General features: G+C 38.5%; 2 protein-coding genes and 1 pseudogene across 5 annotated transcripts; 1 reads left to right on the forward strand and 2 right to left on the reverse strand.

The window, feature by feature from the left end:
• Positions 1–1,284: 1,284 nt before the first annotated feature.
• Positions 1,285–5,206, reverse strand: LOC148717301 (uncharacterized). Its single transcript, XM_088743856.1, has 4 exons — positions 4,875–5,206; positions 3,658–4,017; positions 3,145–3,181; positions 1,285–3,058 (listed from the first exon to the last, which is right to left on the reverse strand). Exons 1-4 carry the CDS (start codon positions 4,887–4,889, stop codon positions 2,208–2,210), a joined length of 1,263 nt encoding a protein of 420 aa, XP_088599982.1. The 5' UTR covers positions 4,890–5,206; the 3' UTR covers positions 1,285–2,207.
• Positions 5,207–6,462: 1,256 nt separating this feature from the next.
• On the forward strand, positions 6,463–18,249 carry LOC148717302 (uncharacterized). Of its 3 annotated transcripts, XM_088742635.1 has the most exons (6): positions 6,463–6,698; positions 7,381–7,453; positions 16,310–16,491; positions 17,027–17,106; positions 17,527–17,601; positions 17,933–18,249. In XM_088742635.1, the coding sequence occupies exons 3-6, from the start codon at positions 16,377–16,379 to the stop codon at positions 18,014–18,016; spliced, it is 354 nt and encodes a 117-aa protein (XP_088598761.1). In that variant the 5' UTR covers positions 6,463–6,698; positions 7,381–7,453; positions 16,310–16,376; the 3' UTR covers positions 18,017–18,249. The 3 variants fall into 3 exon arrangements, with proteins under 3 accessions (XP_088598761.1, XP_088598763.1, XP_088598762.1); XM_088742637.1 differs by lacking the exon at positions 16,310–16,491 and having other exon boundaries at positions 16,938–17,106; XM_088742636.1 differs by lacking the exons at positions 6,463–6,698; positions 7,381–7,453 and having other exon boundaries at positions 15,429–16,491.
• Positions 18,193–22,487, reverse strand: LOC148717303 (uncharacterized; annotated as a pseudogene). Its single transcript, XR_015994483.1, has 3 exons — positions 21,247–22,487; positions 21,023–21,065; positions 18,193–20,787 (listed from the first exon to the last, which is right to left on the reverse strand). The product of XR_015994483.1 is annotated as an uncharacterized LOC148717303 (transcript).
• Between the last annotated feature and the right edge of the window lie 964 nt (positions 22,488–23,451).

Genomic DNA, 23,451 nt, shown 5'->3' on the forward strand with positions numbered 1-23,451 from the left:
GGTTGAAAAATATTGAGCACGACAACTCTATTTGTCTTTGAGGAAGCTTTCAGAAAAGATTTTGACAGACTCATTGATCTGTCTGCTGACAGGCGTCGCCTAAAAGTAGTTTCAAATTAATTAAAACCATTTTGCGCCTCTATCATGAATGGCAAAACGATTTCTTACATTTCTTAATCTATGTAGAACATATAAAATTTGGGGATAAAAAAAACTGAAGTCCAAAACGTTTCGTCTTGACTGAATAAGACTTCAAGACGACAGTTGAGAGAGAAACCATTGGATGTTTGATAATGACAGATGCCAATATAACCGTTAGGTGTCAGAATAAGGGATAACCAGTCCAAAGTGTCGTACGTTCCTGATCTTAAATAATATTTTTTCCCAACCGGCTGTGGTGGGTACATCTTGAAAGTCTGCGGTTCGAAGTTAGATCCACAACTTATAACAGTTGAATTGATATAGCCTGAACTATTTCAAAGAACTTCTATGGTTCTTGATATTTTATTATTTCTTTCTTCTCTTACTTCAACTGTTTGTTTATTCTCTTACTTACCATGTTCTCGTTTGTTCCTATTTTTTGAATAACTGTCAGTGCTCCGCGGAAATTTTTCTTTGACCCGAACCCCATATTTATAGTGTAATCAAACAAGGTAGAAAGCCATCTATCCAATTGCATTTCCTATCTCTAAGCATAGTTAATAGAGGAGACTATGTTCCAAGAGACGATGTTAACGTTATGGTGGATGTTTACCATTTTAATTTTGGTTGATTAACCACCTGCTGGTGATTGACTGAAACAGTGCCTGCTGATAATGGTGCGTATTTCTTTTCGTCGCTTAAGAACTGTACGAGAAGTACCGGGATTTTACCACATTCAGAAGGGCATCGGTATTTGAATTAGAAGATGCATTTGTGGAGAACCACCCATTTTTCGAATCTAGAAGAAAGTGTTTACGAGGCAATTTTATTTTAAAGTCGTTTAATTAAATTTTTATTTTCATTTCCACCTCAAAAGTCAACACTGAAATGGCTCGCTCTCCTATTTTTAACCTGCTGTGAAGCTGGACGAGACTAAGTGCGATCCACGCCACAATTCTATTCGATAACAAATTGAAGCAACATATTTGTCGACTATGGCATCCCTCACCATTACTTCTAGAATGGGGATGATAACTCTGAGCTTGGTGATTTATCGGGAAAGGGGATATGTTGATGTCTGCCATTCAATCATCATAACTACCATTATCATAATTGTTATTATCGTTACTGCAATTGTTGCTGTTTTTTTTTTTTTATTTTTTTATTTTAAAAGATCATTGCCATACTGGCACACACCTGACAGCATTTTATACAAACACTCATTCAATCAATAACACGGTGGAAAGACACTGTAAGTCTATTAGATAGAGATGTTCTGGGATTTACTGAACGGGGGGTTGGATAAACGGCTACTGGAAGCGCATTATTTAAGGCGGCCAGGGACATACCTACCCCGGATAATTGTGAAATGTGGATCCTCGGAAAGGTGATCTCTTGGCGTTTTCAGGGATAATTGTGGGTTGTTTTATGCCTATGACTGAAAACAATTTCTGTTTCGAGCCATTTTAAGCATCTACCATGTCCGCCGAACTCTTTAGAAACCTCACGTGTTGGGATGTTTTTCATTTCATTTTAGTGGGTTCGGCCGGACCACCCGAACTAATCCTGGATCCGCCCCAGGTCCCCCAGGGTAGGCAAGTGCTTTAATCTTTATAGAGGAAAAAAAAATACAGCACATTTCAACTTAGTTTGGCGAGTGTTTCACAACCAAGACAGTGTTAATGTTTACTTGAACGTTTGTGTTCGTAAGCGAGTGCAAATTTTTCTATCTATACCAAAACACTGATATAGTTATCGTAATGCGTTTTCAGATATACAGGTACATTCTGATTTAAAAAAACAAATATTTCCAAGATCGTTTGCGTGTGAGAGGAAAGCCTTGACGCTTAGATAAAATAGGGTTAACAACATTAAAGTCTGTATATGGATATGGCCTAGGCATTCACAATCGGATAGGTACAGATGTTTCATTGCTCCAGTCAGATAGTTGATAAAAAGTCTTCATACCACTGTGTGACTTATGCGGCAGAGTCAGGAGTCAAGTCTTTCCAACAATTAACTTTAAATGTGCAAAAGCTACTTTACAAATCCAGCGTTGGACAGCGTCAGTTCTTTAATGTGATAATCACCTTGCCGTCGCCTTTGTTAACACCTGCCTTGTTGTGTTGATTTGTACCGTTATTAAACGAGCCCCCTCCCCCTGCCACACCTCCTGATGTAGTTCCCACAACACCCCCACCGGAATACCCACCCCCTCCCCCACCAGCCACAAAGCCAAAGCTTCCACCACCGAATCCTCCCTTGGATACTGGACATATGCCCCCAACTCCGCCGTTAATGAAACTCAACGAACTGGTTACCGTTGCCCCGTTCCCGCCTCCCCCACCCCCGTTGCCTTTGAGCCCTGCTCCCCCTCCTGATAAGATATTGGAGTCTACATTCCCCGTGTTGGCGTTGCAAGCCTTCCCACCATTCCCTCCCGTCCCACCACATCTGGTGCCGTTCTCCGTCGCCTGACCGGGATCAACGTCTTCAAATTGCTTTTCCGGTGTCCCTCCACCCCCTCCCCCACCAGCAATAATTAGCGGAGTATCATCTAAGAGGGTCACAAAAGTGCCGCCACCCCCACCCCCTGGTGCATCACCGAAGTCTGCACCATGGTGACCCTCTTGGCCTACAAGTATCTTAAGTTTGGTTCCTTCTGCAAGTGTAAAAGTTCCTCTCATCTTGGCTCCCAAGCCGCCAATCCTCCACTCGGACTGGTTTGAATTTATACCATTGGCACCTGATGCACCAGATGCTTCGATGACGTACCTTCCTGTCTCGGGAACACTCCAAATTTGGATGCCATTGCTTAAAGTGACTTTGCCGTCAAGTGATGTCCCCGCATACCCGGATGTACTAGTCGGTCCAGTTTCTTCCACGCCTTCCAAGGTCGAAAAGACGTATCTGTGCACTGGAACAAGGAAAACATATTAAAGACGCCACTAATTTAAATTGCATGGAGAGGTTCACAGTATCATACTATAGAATTTGTCTCACCTCTTGGTTTTCCACTTGTAAGATCGGCAAATGAATCCTGCATTGAATGAAAGATTAGCCTTCTCATAATATTTGATGGTATTGCGCATCTAAAAGTGTTAAGTCGAAAAGTCATTTGGCGATTACGGTGGAGTAAGACATTCTGTGTCCGTCTGGGGACTGCTTTTAAACGCATTTTGGTTTTTCGCTCCCACCCACTGACCGAGAGGGCCTGTCGCAGGAAACTGAGACCGGGCTTAATTCAATAAAACTTTTACAAGTGTAATTTACAGCTGTGGCTATTGTTTTCAATCTCTAAAACAATAGATGCACTTGTAAATAACAATCGAAAAGTTCTATTGAATTGACCTCTGGATAACACCGCTGATTGTGCATTAACAAAAGCATCATATTTTTCAGGGGTTGAAAGGGAGGGTATATAAGGTGGTAAGAATCAAAGTACTACCTCACGAAAAACATAATTTATTGAACAACTTCGGCACTTTTGCCATAAATGAGAGAAATAATACTCACGCTGATATTCACCAGCTGATGAAATGAATATCCTTTCTTTGGAGATAATTCATTTTTGTCTATGATCATATCACAGTTAGACGTTTCTCTGTTTAACTCGCACACTCCATTTTTTGTATTTTGAAAATTGAACGACAGGCATTTTGGAAGCGCCAAGCACAGTTGTGCGCATGATAAAACGTCACGAGTCCGCTGTTTATGAATGACGAATCCCATGAGCACGTGACCCTCGGTAGAGCTGATAAAGGATGAGCGAATCTCAGCAGTTCTGACGAGTATCGTTGTGATAGGGGTGGGGTGAGTAATTGAAATGAACAGAATGAGAACAAGTCGTGTAGTTTCTGTTGCCATCTGAAAATTCTGTCAGGTGAGGAGAAAATAATAAAACTATTACGAGTTCAAATACTGACAACAAAATAACGACAGAGTACTACAGTTATAGAACATTTGCAGTAACGTGGACCCTTTTCTTACGGAATACTCAATCAATTTGAATTTCATTTTTTAAGGCGAGCCCTATTATAGATCCTTTCTGTAAAATGTGTGTTGTGAAACCTTCAACTAAACGTCCTCTCTAACAATCCTTGGGTATTTAGTTGAACACGGCTGAGCTCCTCAACCAATTATTCTGCTACATTCGGTTTAAAAGTAAGTAGAAAAATATGCAATTTAAAACGGGTAAGTGTACTATATCTTTCCAAATGATAATCATTCCTCGAGAAAGTTGTGGCACATCTTTAAGGGGCTTGCGACAGAAAAACTCCGTCTGAGTTTCTGAGAGGATTTTAACCCCAGATTTCTGATGGTGAGAGATTTGGCCTGAGCTCGTCAGCAAAGCTTCTGCGCTTAACCACATCGTTATTTGAACTGATTTATCACGCTTGAAAGATAAAAGTCATGATTTTTCATAAGTTGGTAAGCGACTTCTGACAAGGTATCAAATCTAACTAATTATCATGGGTTAACACTGAAATATTTGTATTTCGCAGCTAGAAACTAGTGCGGCAGAGAGCCTCGTCGCCTTGTTAAAAAGCGATACATAAATTATTTTTGTATCTTCCTGTATCTGCACAGCTTGGGATATCTCGTCCGGCCGCAGTCCAATTTTGATCAAACGGATCATGTTTTAATACGATGACAAAACCTTCAAAGATGACCTACTAGTCATGGCAATAACTGTTAACTCTAAACTTTTAGTAATGTCTCGCTTGTCTTACCGTTAGAACTTTCATTGAACACTCTTTTCTTTATCCTCGAGCTGATAATAAAACAAACGCTGGTTTGACTCGGTCTAAAAGCAAAAAACAATCGAAATCAAGAGGAGTCAAAAGAGAGAAAAGAGCTTACTTGACCTTCTTACTCCCAACAGTGATCTGAATGGTGGTGATTTCCTCAAATTCTCTGGCAATTTTAAGATGTCAATTTTGACAGGCTGTGAAAACTGCAAATCTATTTTATTTTTTTTTTTTTTATGTTTTGAAGCCTAGAAACGCTGACTTTTCCCAAAAAAATTTTGTTTGTGGAGTAAAGTTGACACAAATTAATTCTTTCTGTAAGAAGCCTAAAATTATTTCTCTTATAATGATGCCCGAGATCTCCCGTCTCGTTGATATTTTAAACTCATTCGAATGTTTAAAACCGCATGAGTTTGAATTTTTTTAATGATATTTAAAAAAAGATGTCACTCGTTATCCTTGTTTTTTTTTATTTCACATCAACTTGTAAATGTATAAATGTTTATAGGCGTAATAAATAACGCGCTCTAAACGGAGATTTTGCAATTTCAAAGAAACCGCCATAAGCTTTCTTTTTTGATTTAATATTTAAGCATGACAAAGAATATGTTTATGTTCATTTTTGGCAGTATTTGTCGTGTCTAAATTTTGATTATTTATTCAAAGACAACACACTAAAGCAGTATTACTTTTTTCAGTTTTTCCCAGGAAAGGTTGTTTACACAGATCGATCGTCGAAACAGGGTTATTGGCATACAAATGTTTTATTGCGTATTTCTCTTTAAAAGAAACGGTAGATTTCATATAAATTCCTTCGTTGCGTCTTACTCAACTCCATCAGTCCAGGCACAGCCATCCTCCCACGGCAAACATGTGAAGGAAAGTTCCCTTGCGTGCGCTGTTATTAGTAATCGTGCACCGCAGCCTAATTGGATTTCGAAGGCGGGCACGTTTTATTCAGTTTAGGAGGCGGCTTTCGCCACAGTCACACCCACTCATAGGAGCAATAACGTCATGCCATGACTATTACATCGACCAACAGAGTAACAGGTTTTGAACAGCGTTGCTTCATTTGCTTTGAGTTTTTTCCAAGGAGTTTTGAACAGTTTTTGAACATTACTGCCTGAAGCCCACCCAGCATCACAAAATGCTTGTGTTTGTTCTTCGTTTTCCGTCAACTTTTTCGTGGGGTATTTTTGATCCGTCAGCGGTTGTCCTTTTTTGTATGTATTTTTGTGCTTTTCCCTGTATTCGTTCGGTTCTAATTGCTTTTGTCCAGCTGCCACCGTTCCTTTGTTTATATTATTTCTGGTGGTTTTATTTCCTGATGGGTTACTTTCTTCTAGCTGTAATGGCTGAAAATGGCCATTTATGTTCGAGTTGGTATATAAAGAGCTAAATTATTGTCACTTCGCAGCTTTCTGTTGAACTTCTTTACTTAGTTTGAAAATTTTTTTAAAGTAAGGCGTCTTGGTTTTTTTAATTGAACGGATCTGACCGAAGAACGCGATTATTTTGAACCCGCCTCTTGAAGTCGGAAACTCATTTGACTTACAAATAATTTTCAAAATTAATATTCATATTTGCGCTCTGCTTTGCACGTGGAAAGAGCTTACGAACTACAAGAAATTTAAGCGTCTTTTTTAGCTTTTACGGAGTCAAGAAACTCATCGTTTTGACCTACTATATCTTGGATATTGTCTGTTCTGTCCGGCCAGGTCGGCGGGTATTTTTTTTGCTGGATCAAGTGGTTCAGATACCAAGTCGAGGATTAATGCTTTTCAATTTGCCACGACATTTCTTCAGGTGAATAATCTTTGGAAAGACAAATTTGGATAGTAATGCAGTATTCATCTTTGTCCTTCTGGCCCTTTTAAAATTATTTACAGAGTCACTGATATAAGAAGGAAGGGCGTAATGCATATAGCGCACTGTGGCTTGAACAAGTCCTCAGTGGCAGCCGCCATGACAGTTCTTCTTCAACGTGACTTTGGTGGCAACGAGAGAAATTCGTACTTATTTTTAATGAGCTAATAGCTTAGTTAATCATCTTCTTTTCATTCCTGTACGTATATATTTTTCAATTAGCTTTGATGATTATGGTGTGTTGACCTAAAGTGTGTTCTAAACCCACTTGCTCTTTTCGTTACCCTCCAACATTGCATATGAACATTGCCAAAGAAGGGAGAGCCAGGTATGAGTGTAATCATGAAAACGTTATTACGTAGACTCTAGTTTCAGGGTTTAAGGGTTCCAGGGTTGACTCGCACTTTTCACACAGAGGCTGCAGAAGACAGTACGTGCTTTCATATTTTCTGATGCCTTTGTTTCATAAGACTTATAAGGACATTAAATTTGGTGGCAGAAATGTAGTGGCTCTGAATCACATTTTCGATCTAGATGTTAAATTTTCATTATCTAGAATAAAAAGCACTCAAGTATGAACCTGTTTAGAATATGTTTTTCTCTTGTTTTCCCCGTTAAACAGTATCAAGAATAAAATGAGGAAACCTCGCAATCACGAAAGTCAAGGAAGGAAAGAAATACATGACAACTACAAGGTTAGATCATTTGCTCTTTATAAAAAATTAGCTATCTAGGCCTATTTGTTTGCGTTGAAAGATTGAACTTGGATCTACCTAGTGTTTGCAATTCAAAACTGACTCAATCAATAATTAAAAAGCTGAACACCTGCAAATTAAGAAATTAGTAAATTTCTTCTATGGCTGATTTCTTGTATCTCTATATCTGATCGGGGTGGCTTTCAGTTGTTTTCAACACTGTTCTTTTCATGAATTAATTCCACCATGAATACTTTTTTAACTGTTTCACCAGTGTTTAAGAATGCTTCGTCATCTTGTACAAATTACGACGATCCATCTGACTTACCAAGTTACCATAGCAACCACACCATCTATCTGACTTACCAAGTGACCATAGCAACGGTAGCATATCGAACTATTTTCAAGTTCTAAGATTAGAGAATAATTGAAAGAATGATATCGATCGTCCAACCTTTCCTAGATCTTTTTAAAGAGATTACTTATAAGCGAAGTGCAGACATTTTACAAGGTGTAAGTCTCTGGCTCATGTATTTCCCGTAAGCTCGTCCATGACCTTGAACTTATCAAATATTGCATTTAACTTCCTGCTTGCATCAAAATGGTTGTTTGAATCTAGTCCGGCCTTACACAAAGACTACTACTTTTGTAACCTTCAAATAAATGTCATCCTGCCCCAGACCGCGATTAAAAGATTTTAAAACGTTTTGAGGATTCTTTACTTTAGCAAGGCAATCTTGATTCAAGAGTAAACTGAAGTAAAAAGGATTTATAATAACAGATACAAGGCTGGGAAATATTCTTGCAAGGTATCCTGTTGCTTTTAAATGATATACCAGGATGATACTCAAAAAAATAACAGAAAGGCCTTTCAAAATATTAAGTGTGTTCCCACAGTTATCATTTCTTAATTTTTTCTTCCAGAATTCATAGATTTCTGATAATATAATAATAATAATAATAATAATAATAATAATAATAATAATAGAGCATCCGACTAGATCACGGTCGTGGGTTCAAGTCCTATCTGGGGCTCGGATTTTTCTATTACAGTAAAATTGGTTTATAAATAATAATAATGATAATAATAATAATAATAATAATAATTATAATTAGAATAATAATAATATACGTTAATTGAAGCTCCCCCATAGGGGCTTGTCAGCCACAATATAGACTAACTCAGGGCTTAAAGTTTAACGGTGTTATAGTCTTACAAAGGTGAACCTTTTTTCAATTTAATAGTTAACCACTGTGGCCCAATTTTTATGAGCTAGAGTCATAAGTGTACCATTCAAAAGTAGATATTTTTAAGCCGAAGTTCTTTCTGTATTTCTCATCAAATCATGTAGAACCTTTTTGACGTGATTCAAAAAGGATCTTAGAGCCTGAGTACTTCCACTCCACGTGCTGAAACCAAATTTTAATACTATTTTTATCTCAAATTGCTTCTTGAAATATATCACCGACTGAAATAGACCTTTTTTGATAGATCTCAATAAAAATCTCAGAGACTCGTTTGAAAAATGTAGCGCACATAGGGCTGAAATGAAATTTGTAATGTATGTTCTTTTAATCGATGTTTGTTTCTCAAATTGTCTCTAGGGATTATCATCAACTGATAGACAACTACATTCGAACACGATTTATCCGAGATATTTGAGCCTAATCATTAAAGATGTCTGCTCTTTTGAGCTAGACTTAAACCAAATCAAACGGTAGGCTCAAACATTGCTTTTTTTCTCTCAAATTGCTGATAGAGTTTTTCATCAAGTGAATGTTACAGTACTTCTTTTGAATCCTGACTCAATTAAAATCTCATGGTTACTTCCCGCCTTCGCGGGTGTCCTCCGGGAAAAAATTCGTACGCGCGCTAGTTTCAAGAAAACCCTAACAAACAATACATCAAAAGAAAGCTTAATAAATGCAGTTTACGATAAAAATATAAATTAGGCATTTAGGGACTATTAGGAGCCGCTAAGGCGTGAAACGACCGAGGGTCCTTCTATTGAATTTATCGGGTATCGCCGGGATTCCGCAGCACGAGCAAAATGGCTGTACAGACTTATTCACAAGGCATCAATCAACAAAAGTGTGTCAGGCTTTTCTGATATTCGGATTAGTTGTCTGGATATCCGCATCTAAAGTTAGAGTAGCGTAAAATATGCGAAACGTGTTGCGTAAATGGACACAACGTAAAAAATATTTCAAATATCAAAATTTCCTGACAATCTTTCGTTCGTCATTATCCCTGACATGTTTTGGCGAAATTTCACGAAAATCGGTGAAATCTACATACCCTATAAATTCGCTCAAAGTGGATGTATTCCTCTCTAAATCACATGCGAGATTTTAGCTCCCTAAGGTTTCTAAACAACTAGCGCCGCACCAAGAGATTATTTCGCCTCCCGAAACCGCGAACCAATGGAAAAACGGGACCTCCTGGCGTCAATGACAATTCATCAAGATTTTCCCGGGAAAAGTACCGCATAACAGTCAGGGTTTTTTTTTGTCTCGCTGTTGAACTCTGAGTAATGGGCAAAATTGACAAAGAAAAAACCTGCGGCAAAAAAGGTAAAGCTGGAGAAACTGCTGAAAAGCAAAGTAGCGAATCGACAGACAGCTGAAAGTACCCATAAACCCCCCAATTTTTTTTTTCTTAACTAAATATTTTTAGAATTCTGAGCAAAATGGCGCAAAAAATTTTAAGTTTTGGTTGAAAGCCGAATTTTCTATGAATTTTCAAAGTGGCGAAAATCGAGATTCGGAAACCCATGACCGAGCAGCGGAACCTGCCGAAAGGGAATGAATCGAGTGTAAATCGTGACGTAAAACCCGGACTGTGAGCTTCGCGTGTTGTGACTTCGATCAAATGTAGACCTAGACAATGGATGTACCTGGCATTATAACCAATGTGCACTTATTGATAAGCTTAGCAACAACGGGAGTGAGGTTATCGCGGCCGGCAACTTGCCAGTCTCAGACTTTTTCTATACCATTTAGGCGCTTTTGGAGCGCCTTCTCTAGGAACTCTTCCTCCTTTCTGTCTCGTTTATACAATTCTATCCATTCCTCGTCCGCTAGCGGATCGTCGCCATATGCCTCGTGCGTGCCTCCCTCATCGCTGTCCGTAGAACTAGAGTTTGGTGAACCATCAACTTCCAAGTCGTAATCTTTCATTTCTGAGACTTCAGAATCTGAACTAGAGGTCGGAATGAAGTCGTACGAAGCCATTTCTTGATCAACGTGTGCGCAGAAAACAAATGTCAACCGAATAAACATGGTTTTCAACGGCGCACAAAGAAAGCTACGCATCTCCAGCTCGTGTCTTCTCTATTGTCCGGGTTTACGTCACTAGTCCCAGTCTCCCTTTTACTCGATCGTGGGAAGAAAAAACCAGACTTAAAAAATTCATTAAAATTCCAGATTTGACCAAAAACAAAAATTTTTGCACAATTTTACTCAGAATTATAAAAAGATTTATTTAAGCCAAAAAAATTTGGGGGTTTATGGGCACTTTAAGTAAATCGTAAATCGTAAATCCTTTTTTTCTTCGGCCATCGTAATTTGATCAAAACTAAGACACAAACAGCAGTGATAAACATATTGAACTTGCACATTTTGATTATGATTTGACGTTTCGTATGTACTCAACATACATTTCCAAAAGTAACCGTTGAAATTTAAAACAGCTATATATATAGATATAACTAAGGTGAGGGGACTGGAACCAAGATTAAAACCTAACGGGGGATGGGGCGCGAGAGAGAGTCTCTTTCCCGCGCCCCCTTGGGGTAAAGGGAAGAGACAGCTGAAATTCAGACTATTTACTTAACAATAAACAATAACACTAGAGTAGATTAATAAAGCAACAGCTTTTCACTTCCGACGTTCACGTTGAAAGCGGCTACGTTCACGTTCAGCGTTCACGCTGAATGGCTACCCACAAGGCATAATCAACTATCATATCAATGATGTGTTGACCAAAAGCAGACATTAGCATAACATCCCTTTGTCTACAGTCCCTAAGAAAGATATCATTATCCTACTTCCCTACTTAAGTTTGCAAAGCAACCAAGTCGCTAAACGCCTGAAATCATGTGTGTACAAATTGTATTCTTTTGTTAACCTAAAAATCGTTTTTCAGAACACTCGATGCATAAAATTTTTCTTTCCTTACAAGGACCGTCTTAATCGTTCACAACAATCCAGAGTTATTTACAAAGTAAATTGCTGGGATTGTAATGATTGTTACATTCATTTGGTAAAACTAATCGACGGCTTCACGATAGAAAAACCGAACATTTTAAGGCCCTCGCTAAAAATGACAATACTTTAGCCATTGCTGACCACGTCAAGGCATGCGAAACACAAGTCATAATCAAAATGTGCAAGTTTGATATGTTCATCACTGCTGTTTGTGTCTAATTTTTGATCAAATACCCTTATCGCTAAAATGAGTTCCCTCGGGTAGGTTTATTTATGATTTCATTCGATTCGAGGCGAGGCGAGGCGATTGCCTATGTTTTGTATAAAGGCCAGTACTTGCTTATTGAAAGGAGCGTCGTTTTTAACCTAATGTATGACAAATGTAGATTTGATGGTGACTTCTTTGTTCGTCATTTGGATGCCAGTGTCGAGAGGGGGTGCCAGGATTGCTTTTTTTTGCTGACAAAATGGTGCCAGTTCTCTCTTCTTTGGGCCTGTTTTTTTCTTTTTCTTTGCCCAGGGACTCCTCTCTAATTTTGATTTCTATTTTTTATCCACGAGGAAAGACTTACCACCAGCAGAGAACTTTCACGCGTGAATTTTGTCAAGTGCGCGATGTAAACAAAATATGCAAATAACATGAAATTGCCGCGAGTATTCCCTAATTATCAAATTAAAACTGGATTGAAATATATGGCATGCTCCCAATTTTGATATTTCTCGATAAGATTACCATTTGCTCAAAGAAATTAAAGATTCTATTCTTTTGTACAAACTGGTTTGATTGCATGTATTTCAGTCGATTATTGTATTTATACATATATGTACAGTAGGCCGGCTTAAAGATATTTTATACTGAGAAAGCAGAAAAGCTTAAACGTTAAATTTTTTTTTTTTTTAATCCGATTTGTTTTTGTGGTTGTAGGTATTCACCAAAGCAGAGAAACTGTGAAGTATTTATTGCCACCTTAATCCAAATCTTGGTATAGAGCGTTTTCACTCACGTGACCAAATTTCTTTATCGTCATGGTAACCGACTGCATCCGCCATGTTGGTGTTCCATGATCATCAGCTCTGAGTATTGTGACAGGAAACATTTGGAGCACATTTTACGGTTTTGAGAAGTCAATCGTGTAATATTTATATTTTCGTTATCACAGTCCTTTGCCTTGTCATTAGCTGTGAGAACAAAACAGGGAAGAAGTGGTCTAACGTCGAAAAAGTAATGTTTTTTCGTGTCCCACGTGTTCAGTAAAGTCAAGGAGAGTTCACCGAAGGACTTACTTCTGAGCGAAGAAGAATGTGGATCTGTGCGATAAGTAGAGATGACTTAACTGATGATATTTAAGAACGCGATAGGGTCTGCAGCCGGCACTTCGTTTCAGAAGAAGCTGCGAAAGATTGGGATCGATTCAACGTAGACTGGGTCCCTACCCTCCATCTTGAGCATTCAAGTATGCAGGTCCATTGCATCGGGCAACTCTTTTATTTTCACTATAATAAAGTGGGTATTCTTTCTCTCCAAAAATTTTTTAACTGTAGATGTACCTTAAGCTGTCTCAAATTTAGGAAACATTTTCAATACACCAGATTTGAAAGACTGATACAAATGGTTTCTCAATTTAGGGACATCAAATTGCATTGTTTCAGGGTGTATACCATAAGCAAGGCATGTTGCAAAGGTGGCAGCAAATACTCCACAGTCAGTGCTATTTGTCTGTTGTTGCACAGGGACAACTTCAATAGTAGTAAAATTTGAACGTCCAACAAGATTGAGTACCTGCTCTTGTACTTCATTTAGAATAATGTTATGATACAAACTGTCATACAGGTTGACAGTGCCATCTTCACACCCAACTGAGCTTACACATACCCAGTGGGCATTGCCAGTATGCAGAATCTGAATAAATTCCCCAATAACCTGATTGAAGTTTCTAACAGGGCCTAAAGTTGGTATTTGAAAGCCCTCCACATCTGGATTAATGTTCCTTAGACAAACATGTACCTCATGGATAATATCACAGTCAAGCCAACCATTGGGTGATGAAATCAATTGGTAATGCCAATCATTCAGCTTTGCAAGTGATGCTGACTTTTCTGAAGAGTATTTTGAAACACCAGTTATCACATCAGTTGCATTAAAAGTGTCATTAACAACTTTGTTCAGTTTTTCCTCCTGATTTACACACCATACATTCCCAAGTTGTCATTGCATTGTTCAGCACCTGCTTGAAGTATAAGCAGGGCAAATGAAAAAACTTTCTACCGTGACAAAATGGGTTGTGGCATTTCAGCAGTTTATCTGAACAGTGGCTTCTGTTTGCATGTGCAGATAAAATCTAATTTGAGAGCTTCATCCACAATATCTCTCGTCTGTTTGCATTTTGATTTTTCATTTTTGGCTGCTGGTGTTTTTAGACACAGGGGACAAAACCACTTGTAAGGTAGTTTTGTAATTTTCAAACGAGATAAATGAAAAGTAGAGATGCGACATGCTTGGTTTGTGCATGTTACCACAGGCCCTCTAGCTGCCAGTCTGCAAGAACAAGCAAAAACAATTGGGATAAGGGGATGAACGAGACAAACTTCACCCAAAATTTCTGGTGGCACACAGTATCTTCAGAAGTGATTAAGTTTGGAAACAACAGAGTGCCAGTGTCTGACATCAGGCAAAATTCTTTCACAGAAGAGATCAATTTGCTCACGAAAACCACAAACAACAAAGTCACAATAAAGCTTTTCAGCAGTGAATAATTACTGTTGGATTTGGTAAAAGTAGGCATGAGTTGTATTTGCTAATATACAGCTCCAAGTCTATATCCTTTAAACAATAGGGGCTTTTGACCTCCCCACATCCATTCCCACAGCAATCACACCTACACAAAACGTCAAGTGTGGCATGTAACCATGGATATTGTTTATTGATAAACGTGCCACATTTCGTTACCTGAAAGTTGATGTGCTTTTCCTTCATGATCTTTTCATAAGTTTCAATAGCAACACTTTCATGTTTACAACCTTGTTGTGTAGACTTCTATGCGCCTTAAAATAGTCTTTACTGTAATAACTCGTGTCAAGCATCAAAAACAACAATAATTTCATCGATTCGACCAGAGGCAGGCACTCTGGATCGTATTTTTGTCTGATAACAAGAAAGGATCGATTCCAACACAAGAAATCTTCTCTAAATAACGTCTTTTCACGTGGGGATCGAGCGTGTTCGCATAATCTGAGAGAAGATATCCCGCCATGTTGAAAAATGTGGAACACCAACATGGCGACTCAACTTTCCCGCGAAATTTGTGACGTCATGTGCAAACTCTCTATAGAGGATATTACATGGCCGCTTGGGGATACGAATTTTATCTCCTCGTGCTGAAAGTATCTCTCACTCGTTCGCTGCGCTCACTCGTAAGAGATACTTTCAGCACGAGAAGATAAAATTCGTATCCCCAAGCGGCCATGTAATGTTCTGTTAATTATATAGATACTGATGAAATTTCCACATTAAAGACAACTTTTTTTATTCATTTTCGAAACAGCAATTGGGTAATTATGTTGGTAACCATGGCCACACCAATATCCTCACACGTGAAAGATAAAAATAGTATCTTCACTGCGCGCGGTGAAGATATGATTTTTTAGTAAAAGGAGAAATCCTGGTATTTCATTAGTATCTATATAATAAAACCCAATATCAAATGGCTTTGCTTAACTCTAAAGATCTGACTGTTAATTCTCCTCTCTAGCTGCAACACTTTTCCTCCAAACCAGTGATGAGAATTTGTTGTTTGATAAAGATAACGACTACTCCCTGATACGTTTGAATATTCTTATGACTTGTTTGCTGGTTTATGAATGAATATTATGAGGAGAAGTTACATGTTAATCAATTCTGGGAGTTGAAGGGCTAACACTGATAGGATACCAAAGGAATCTAGTTTTTAGTTGATTGATTTAAAGATGTTCACTGGGAACGAATTTATAACAGAAGTAAATAGTTTGTTTTCAAAACTTTTACCAAAGCTATCTCTCAGAACATAATTTCAAAGGAGTAACTACCAGCTTTTCAGTCATTCTTGAATTTTTATTTCTTATTGTAATTTGCATATTCATTCTCGTGAATTCTCACGCACCACGAGTTACATTAGGAGCTCATATTTTTATTCATGGTTCTACCGGGAGCTTGCGACAATTTTCTCATTCTGTTGCTTGTGTGACTTTCTCGTCGTAAAAATTTGAACAGGCACTCTGATCCGAGATATAGTTCACCAAGCGCAGACTAAAATTATGCCGTTATTGCACGAGACTTCATTTATGATCTCAGAGGAATCGCTAGCGAGCATAGATTAATTACCTATTGTAGCTTGACAGAAATTAAAAGCTTTCAGCTCGAAACAAGCAGGCGAAAAGCTTAACTTGAATTCCTCGACCTTATCAGAACATCTATCAGGGACTGTTTTAAATTTATCGTTAACTCCAGGTTACGTTCACTTTCACCCTCATTTGTAAAGTGATACAGAATTTAAACATTTGACTGAATACTTAGTTTTACTCGTCTAACCGTTGCAAAATACGTGCTTGAGAAAGCAAGGTTTAAATTCTACAGCATTTGTTAATTTTGGGTTTATTTTCATTTTTTCGCAGACTGACCGCAGGAGATCCCTTGTGCTTCAAATAACAAAGACAAGATTTAATCAGAGTTATAAAACAGATGAAGCGCAGAGTCAGAATTAGGGTTCAAACGCCAAGTTCGGAGACTCTTAAGTTGTTATTTCGTCGATTCAATTCTTGTAAAGGGCACGCGCATTTGATCATATATTTGTTCTGTAAGTAACTTCTGTTCAAATGTGGTGAATTTTCCCGCCAAAAGACTTAGAAAAATACGGCCCAAAATACGCATGCGCCAATTTTTTTTTTTTTTTTTTTATAAATTGAATATTTATTTGCTGGTTGTCTTTTTGTGTTATCGTCTATCAAATAAAGGGATTAGTTTTTTTGTGTCATCTTTTATTGTCTTTCATATTCAACAAAGTATTTGTTTTAAATTTTCTATAATCATAAGTTAATGAATTAAGAAGGTATCAAGAAAAATTTTTCGTATATATACTAAGACTTTTGGCGGGAAAATTTGAATCAATTTGCACGTCATCTCTTCCACAAATCAAATTCTTACATCATATCAGGTGCCATGGATTCATTTGCTCGTGGTCCAATTTTTTCCAGACCTTAGCACGTCATTTCTTCCACAAATCAAATTCTTACATCATGTTAGGTGCCATGGATTCATTTGCTCGTGGTCCAATTTTGTACAGACCTTAGCACGTAATTTCTTCCACAAATCAAATTCTCACATCATCTCAGGTGCCATGGATTCATTTTCTCGTGGTCTTAAGAACGCTGCCAAACTCATAGAAGACGGAACCTTGGATGCATTAGTTAAGGTCAGTTGATGATGTCTTTCCTAGTGTAATGCCTTGGTTATATTATGTGGTTTCGCTTGTTTTTGATATCTCATTCCTTTAGAATTCTTTTTGCCAAAGCTCAATTGCGCGAATGGTGGGAGAGGAGCAGGTTCTGCCCAATAATGAATTTTCTTGAATTTTCTTTTGTGTTTCTGTTCAATTATTTATTAGCCTGTTTGTTTTTTCAACGATAAAAAGTCTTCCCTTCTTACCCCACCTAAGGTTACCAACCAACCAACTGAGAAACCCAGTCCCCTTCCCATTCCTTCCCGGTTGATATATTAGTCTATGATTCGGAATCCAAACTTCTGGTGAAATGTTTATCTTTACCTTGGCCTCGTTATCTGTAGCCTTTCTTGTCTTTTTTGTTTTTGTGTTTTTTTGTTTTTGTTTGTGTAGGAGCGTTACAGTAGTTTTGATAAAGGAATTGGGGCAAAAATTGAGAAGGGAACAACTTCCTTGGAAGAGCTTGAGGTAACCACAAAGCAAAGCTATGTTTTTTTCTAGACCGAGGAAAAACCTCAACCTCATAGGAGAGAAATTGTAAGCAATCTCAGTGCATGTAGACTGCTAGCCTGGCGTTTTATATGGGGAGGGGGGGGGAGGGGAAGGGAGTGCTTAATATTCCGAGTGAATAGTCAAACCGCCATGTTGAATTGGTGATGCCAGGAACGAGTAAAACGTGCACTTGAGGGGGTGGTAATGGGAATTGCAAACTAGGGTAGGATTTTTGTATTATGTTTTTTTATTATTGATGTTCATTGATATCTTGTTAACTTGCTCCTTGGTTTGTCTACATTTTTAGGATTACATTCTGGAGCACGGAGAACCAAAGATGATATCAGGAAAACAGGAAAAATATGAAGCGATTGTCAATTTTTTTGTATAGATGGCTCAGCAAGGAAAGCTCTGCACCTTGAAGACTGAAGAAGCATTAATAGTGAAAAAATTTTATTTCGTGAAAAGGTGTGATTAACGCCTCAAAGCATCAATACTTAATTTATGGAGACGCAAAATGAATTGGTGAATTAGTGCTTGGTGAAACAGTAACCGGGTCAAATGATGTTCAAACGCAATCTGGTAGTTTATTTAAAATAAATTCCGTCAGCATTTTTTATCGTATCGACTGGTCAACATCCTACCTTTATCTGTCGGTTCGGATTAACACAGCGGTCAGACACCGATCAAGCATGCTCAAGTGCTTCAATGGGTGGCGCGTCAATTTCCCGCCTCAATTTCAAAGGAAAACATAACAAACGACTGTTGACACGCGAAATATGCGCGAGAAAAATTCAAATGATCAGAGAAATTTCTAAAAAGAAACCTAAATTGGGAAAGGGAGAACTCAAAACTTATATAAAACAAAGCCGTTTCTTAAATTAGGGGTATCCTATTGAGCTTTACAGAAGTTATAGGGTTTTAAAACACTGTGACTAACTGATTCGTGTGGTTATTTCTAATTACCTCCTTTTAGACAAATTAGCTATGACTTTCTCAAAAAAACTCCTCTCAAGACTTCTTGTAACTATCACGTTCGCTTATTTGCAGACGTTCGACCGCTGTGACGTTGCGATTTATGACTCTGTTACACAACAGAGTTGAATAACATATGCGCATGCGCTAGGTTTTGCCGCGGAAAACGATCTTTTGAGTAGTTTGTAGGGTTGATTTCCTATTCTGTTTTTTCGAGGCGTCGTTTTTCTTACGGCTTTCTTTTACAGAACAACCTCAAATAACTTGGTACACCCCTAAAAATTTTCCATAACTAATTTTCTCCTTAAAACCTCTAGAAATAGGAAAATGCCTTGGACGAAAACAAAGTTCCTCGGTTTTAAAAGTCAGCCCCCATTACTTTCCGCTAATTTCGCAAAATTTTAGACCCAAAACACATGGGCCCGGGTTGATGACCACACCCTCTGATGTAGCATTTCATTATTCAGCCCTGTCCTGTTACACCACATTTACGTATCGACCGCTGACTAACTTTATACCGCGAAATGAGAAACAAAATGGCGCCTGAACAGAGAAGGTGTTGTCTTTTCCAAATAAAAGCAACGAATCATCAAAACTGGATTTCAATGGATCACAGAAAAGGTATTCACGAAGAAGTCAGACGCATGATTACGTTCTGGGAGGTGAGAAACGGTTATTCACTTTCTAAATGAGCTCCTCAGCACTCTGAAATTGCTTAGCTTAATTGGTCACTAATATTATTAATAATGTTGGTGAATAATAGATTTCTTAGCTTAATTGGTGACTAATATTGGAGCTGAAAAATGTATGAAAATCAACCATTTGGAGCTTGCTTTCGTGTACATATATTACTAATATTATTATTTATTATTGTTATCGTTATTTATATATTATTATATATATACTTATTATATTATTGTTACTATGATTACAGTTGTAATTTTTATAATAAGAGTTTCATAAACATTATGAGATATTGCGTACTACCAGTTCAGCTGTTATCGGCCAAGAAAAAAGAGAATACCGAATTGTTCAAATTCATAATGAGAGCATAAAACTTTGCTGCATTACACTTGACAGCAAAGGAAGCAAATGAGTGATACATTTTCATCTACTGGCCCCCTGTACCTTAATAACCAGCGGGAACCTCCAGTCTTGCGAGAATCGATGGCCTCTCGCCACAATGATGAGAGCGTAGAAGCGCGAAGCCCGTTCGCTTATCAGGTTGGAATTATACTTCTAACGGCTAAACGATCCAAATTTTCAAAGCTAAGTGTCGTGATCAATCTAAAGTTACACAAAGTTTACCGCATACCCAGCGCTTATCAAAATCGCAGTTTTACATCAATTCCGTAATGTGATGATCACTTTACCATCGCCTTTGTTAACACCTGCCATGTTCTGTTGATTTTTGCCATTATTATACGAACCCCCTCCCCCTGCCACCCCATTATCGGGGATACTTGAAACTCCCCCACCGGAGTACCCGCCCCCTCCACCACCACCCTTTAAAGCATAACCTCCCCCACCAAATCCCCCATTGGAACCCGGGCTTATTCCTCCATTTCCACCGTGGATAAAACTTATTGCGAAGCCCGGTTTACCCCCTCCGTTCCCTAACAGTCCCGCTCCCCCTCCCCCAGGGACACGGAGACTAACCAGTCCTGTGTTAGCATCACAGGGATTTCCGCCATACCCCCCAGCTCCTCCACACCTGGTGCCATTATCTGTTGACTGACCCGGGTCACCGTTTTCAAATTTTTGCGACGGTATTCCCCCACCTCCACCTCCACCAGCAATTATTAGTGGGGTATTATTCGAGAAAGTCACGAAACTGCCCCCACCCCCACCCCCTGGCCTATCAATAGTCTTAGGGTCCGTAGTGCGATTACCCTCCTGACCCACTAGTATTTTCAGCTGGTTTCCATTTTGTAGCTGAAAGGTTCCTATGATTCTGGCTCCTAAACCACCGATCCTCCAAGAATTTTTAACCCCGTCATGCGTTCCATTAGCGCCAGAGGCACCACTGTGCTTGGATAACGTAGCTTCCGGTCTTGGGAACACTCCAAATTTGAATGCCAACATTTAAAGTGACTTTGCCTTCCAATTGTGTTCCTACGTATCCAGATGTGCTAGTCGGTCCAGTTGCTCCTCTGGCTCCCTGTGTTGAGAAAACAAAGGTTTTGCCTGAAAATTATTTTCTCATATTTAAGGCTAGCTAATGCTTATGAAACTCCAATGCGCAAAAATCATCTCATGTAATTACATTTGTCAAAATGGACAGAAGTTTGCGGCACTCGAGGACAATTTGTCCTCTGTCAGTGGAAATGATTTGTTCAGGAAGATGTCCGCAAATTGGAATTAAACTTTCAAGGCTACCTACCCTACTGAGCTGCCTCATAATCTTAGTGCTGACATTTACCTGTGTTTGCTGTCTCCCCAGAAGATTCATTCATTTTTCTATCCTGAAAAGAAAGGAACTCGAGCTTAAACTCACTCTCTTTCTTTAATTATACCGTATGTTAAGGCTTAAAAACTCTGGAACAACTCTCCATAGCTGCTAACGTGATGGCTTCTATTTTTGTCTGGCTGAAGGCAACGTATCCGAGTCAGAGTTTGCCTCAACTTTAATTAAGCTTTACTAACCGTGAGATCACTGAGCATCTGACCAAAGATATATCCACGCATAGGCACAAGGGATGGTTCATTAGCTTCGGCATCGCCTGTTCCTTCATCGTTCAGTTCACAAATCATATTTCCTTTTTCCCCGTAATTTACTGAGCGGCATAGCGGATGGCTTTTCAGGCAGAGATGGGCGCAAGATAAGACACTGGTCGCCTCCAGGCGATCTATGACATGACCAGTTAGGTAATAATCTTCCACAATTTGAATGAAAGATGAGCGACCCTGTAGAACTGGTAACAAACTCAATACTGCGGAAATGGAGGTCAGTAGTATAACGAAGACGTTCATCTTTGCACCTGTGAAAAGTTGAAGTCATCGAAGTAGTCAACCCAAATTCAACTTAAATTTGAATTTGGGTTTGCCTCGTGACTTTGTTTATATTAGTTCCCTTTAACGCAATCTTTCGGTCAACTTCGCGAAAATGAAACCTCGCGAAATGTACTTCTCTTCTGCGATATTTTTGGAAGGAGAAAAATTTGGCAATGGTTTAAATGACTGCATACAACTTGAGAAAGCGTTGTCGCTGTACATGTGTAAACCAACTCAAAGACAGTTAGGAAAAACTATTTGAAATTTTAGTCGAGTTTCTCGTTGTTTTTGTGGCGTACTGTTCAATTTCTATCTACCCTATGATTGTTCTTAACAAACTGGTAAATCTTGCTGAATAGCTTGCAAGAATAGAACAGATTTTCCTAATTGAGGAACCTTGTCATCTGTGTTCCACGTAATATGAAAAATCGTCGAAAAGTTTTAAATTTATACTGAAAGGTTTAAACGAGTTTTCACAAGGAATGGTATTAATGTAGATTGAAATAGGCGCCTAAATCAAGCTCCAGTTTCGTTCAGTTGTGAAAAGAATTGCATTTGAATTTAGCTTTAAGAATCCCTTTTGTTATCGAGATAAAAACGTCATTCTTTGGCAAGCAACTTACTAGAATACCTGAACTTCATTGCTTCGATCTACTAAAAGAAGGGCTAGAGATAGAAAGGGTGGTTTTCATAACCACTTACCTTGCTTTCGGTTTTGTAGCTCAAATTACCTTCCACCCTTTAAATAGCACTTGTAGACCCACGGATGCCTGAATTGTGCACCTGCCAGTTGATACAAGGGAACACCTCCATATTTGTGAGTTTTAACTGTGGCATACGTGACGACAAGTACATAACTTACACCTTTTTGAGTAAACATCGAAAGAAACTACTCTCTACACGTTCTACCTCAAAAAGTCACAGAGAGGGTAGCCCACCCACTTGTCTACAACGTGGCTATTTCGCATCCAAATAGTTGTTTTTCCGTTCTCGTTAATGGCCCAGGCCGCTATAATATTTTGCTTATTGCTCAGTTAGGTTTTAGGTCGTTGTTGACTCTATTGTATTGGCTAATTAGATGACTAGCTATCTGTCATATTTATACGTTCGTTAATGACGTTCCGCTGATGAATGATAGTTTTTATTCATTCTGCTCTCAGGGTTTTTTCTTCTTTTTGCGAAGCAGCGGAGTGTTTAACGCCCTGGGATATAATATCTTAAACGTTTTCGAGTCTTCCTTACAAAAAATCTTTAGGCACAATCTCTTAACAAACTATTAAACTCGTCACACTTTTTATAGTACTTAGTAACAATAATAAACAACAGAATTGAATTTATTCATAGGGCCTGGGGCTATTAGCCTCTTTATCGTGTGTTCTATCAAAAATGAATTTTAAGCTAATTAGAAAGAATATGACTGATTTGTTTACTTTTAAGGGGTTTGATGTTAAGATGGAAAAAGCACTTATTTGTTTACAAGAAGCGAACATCACCTGGTATTGGCAGTTAAATCTTCGTACAAGTGAGGCAGCTGTCATAATCTGTAAATGTCCCAAAGTTTGCTGGGCTAAAATTAAATTAGCATTTTGACAGAATCGTTGATCCATCTACTGACGGTAGTTATTTTAATTCTAAGTAAATTTTTCGTATTTGACCGAGTTAAAAGACCTTACAGCTCACTAATCCACTTTCAAAAGCAAAATTAACACCACAAAATTTGAAATATTTGCGTTAAGAAAGCTTTCTAGGCGATAAATGCAACTGCGAGAAGAAAGTTTGGAACGAAACCATTAGACTTGACCCGGTCTTGGAGTTCTCGAATCATTGCGACTTCAAAATGTTGCAAACCCTGAGTTA

This window comes from Stylophora pistillata, chromosome 13 (genome assembly GCF_964205215.1).
Source record: "Stylophora pistillata chromosome 13, jaStyPist1.2, whole genome shotgun sequence".
Lineage (NCBI taxonomy): Eukaryota > Metazoa > Cnidaria > Anthozoa > Scleractinia > Pocilloporidae > Stylophora > Stylophora pistillata.

Coding starts and splice junctions, on each gene's coding strand:
- LOC148717301 (XM_088743856.1), bottom strand. Junction 3,182..3,657: donor ATCAGCTGGTGAATATCAGC/GTGAGTATTATT, acceptor CATTCAATGCAG/GATTCATTTGCCGATCTTAC. Junction 3,059..3,144: donor TACAAGTGGAAAACCAAGAG/GTGAGACAAATT, acceptor TCCTTGTTCCAG/TGCACAGATACGTCTTTTCG.
- LOC148717302 (XM_088742635.1), top strand. CDS start 16,377: ATGAAGCGCAGAGTCAGAATTAGGGTTCAAACGCCAAGTTCGGAGACT. Junction 16,492..17,026: donor TTTGATCATATATTTGTTCT/GTAAGTAACTTC, acceptor ACATCATCTCAG/GTGCCATGGATTCATTTTCT. Junction 17,107..17,526: donor CCTTGGATGCATTAGTTAAG/GTCAGTTGATGA, acceptor TTGTTTGTGTAG/GAGCGTTACAGTAGTTTTGA.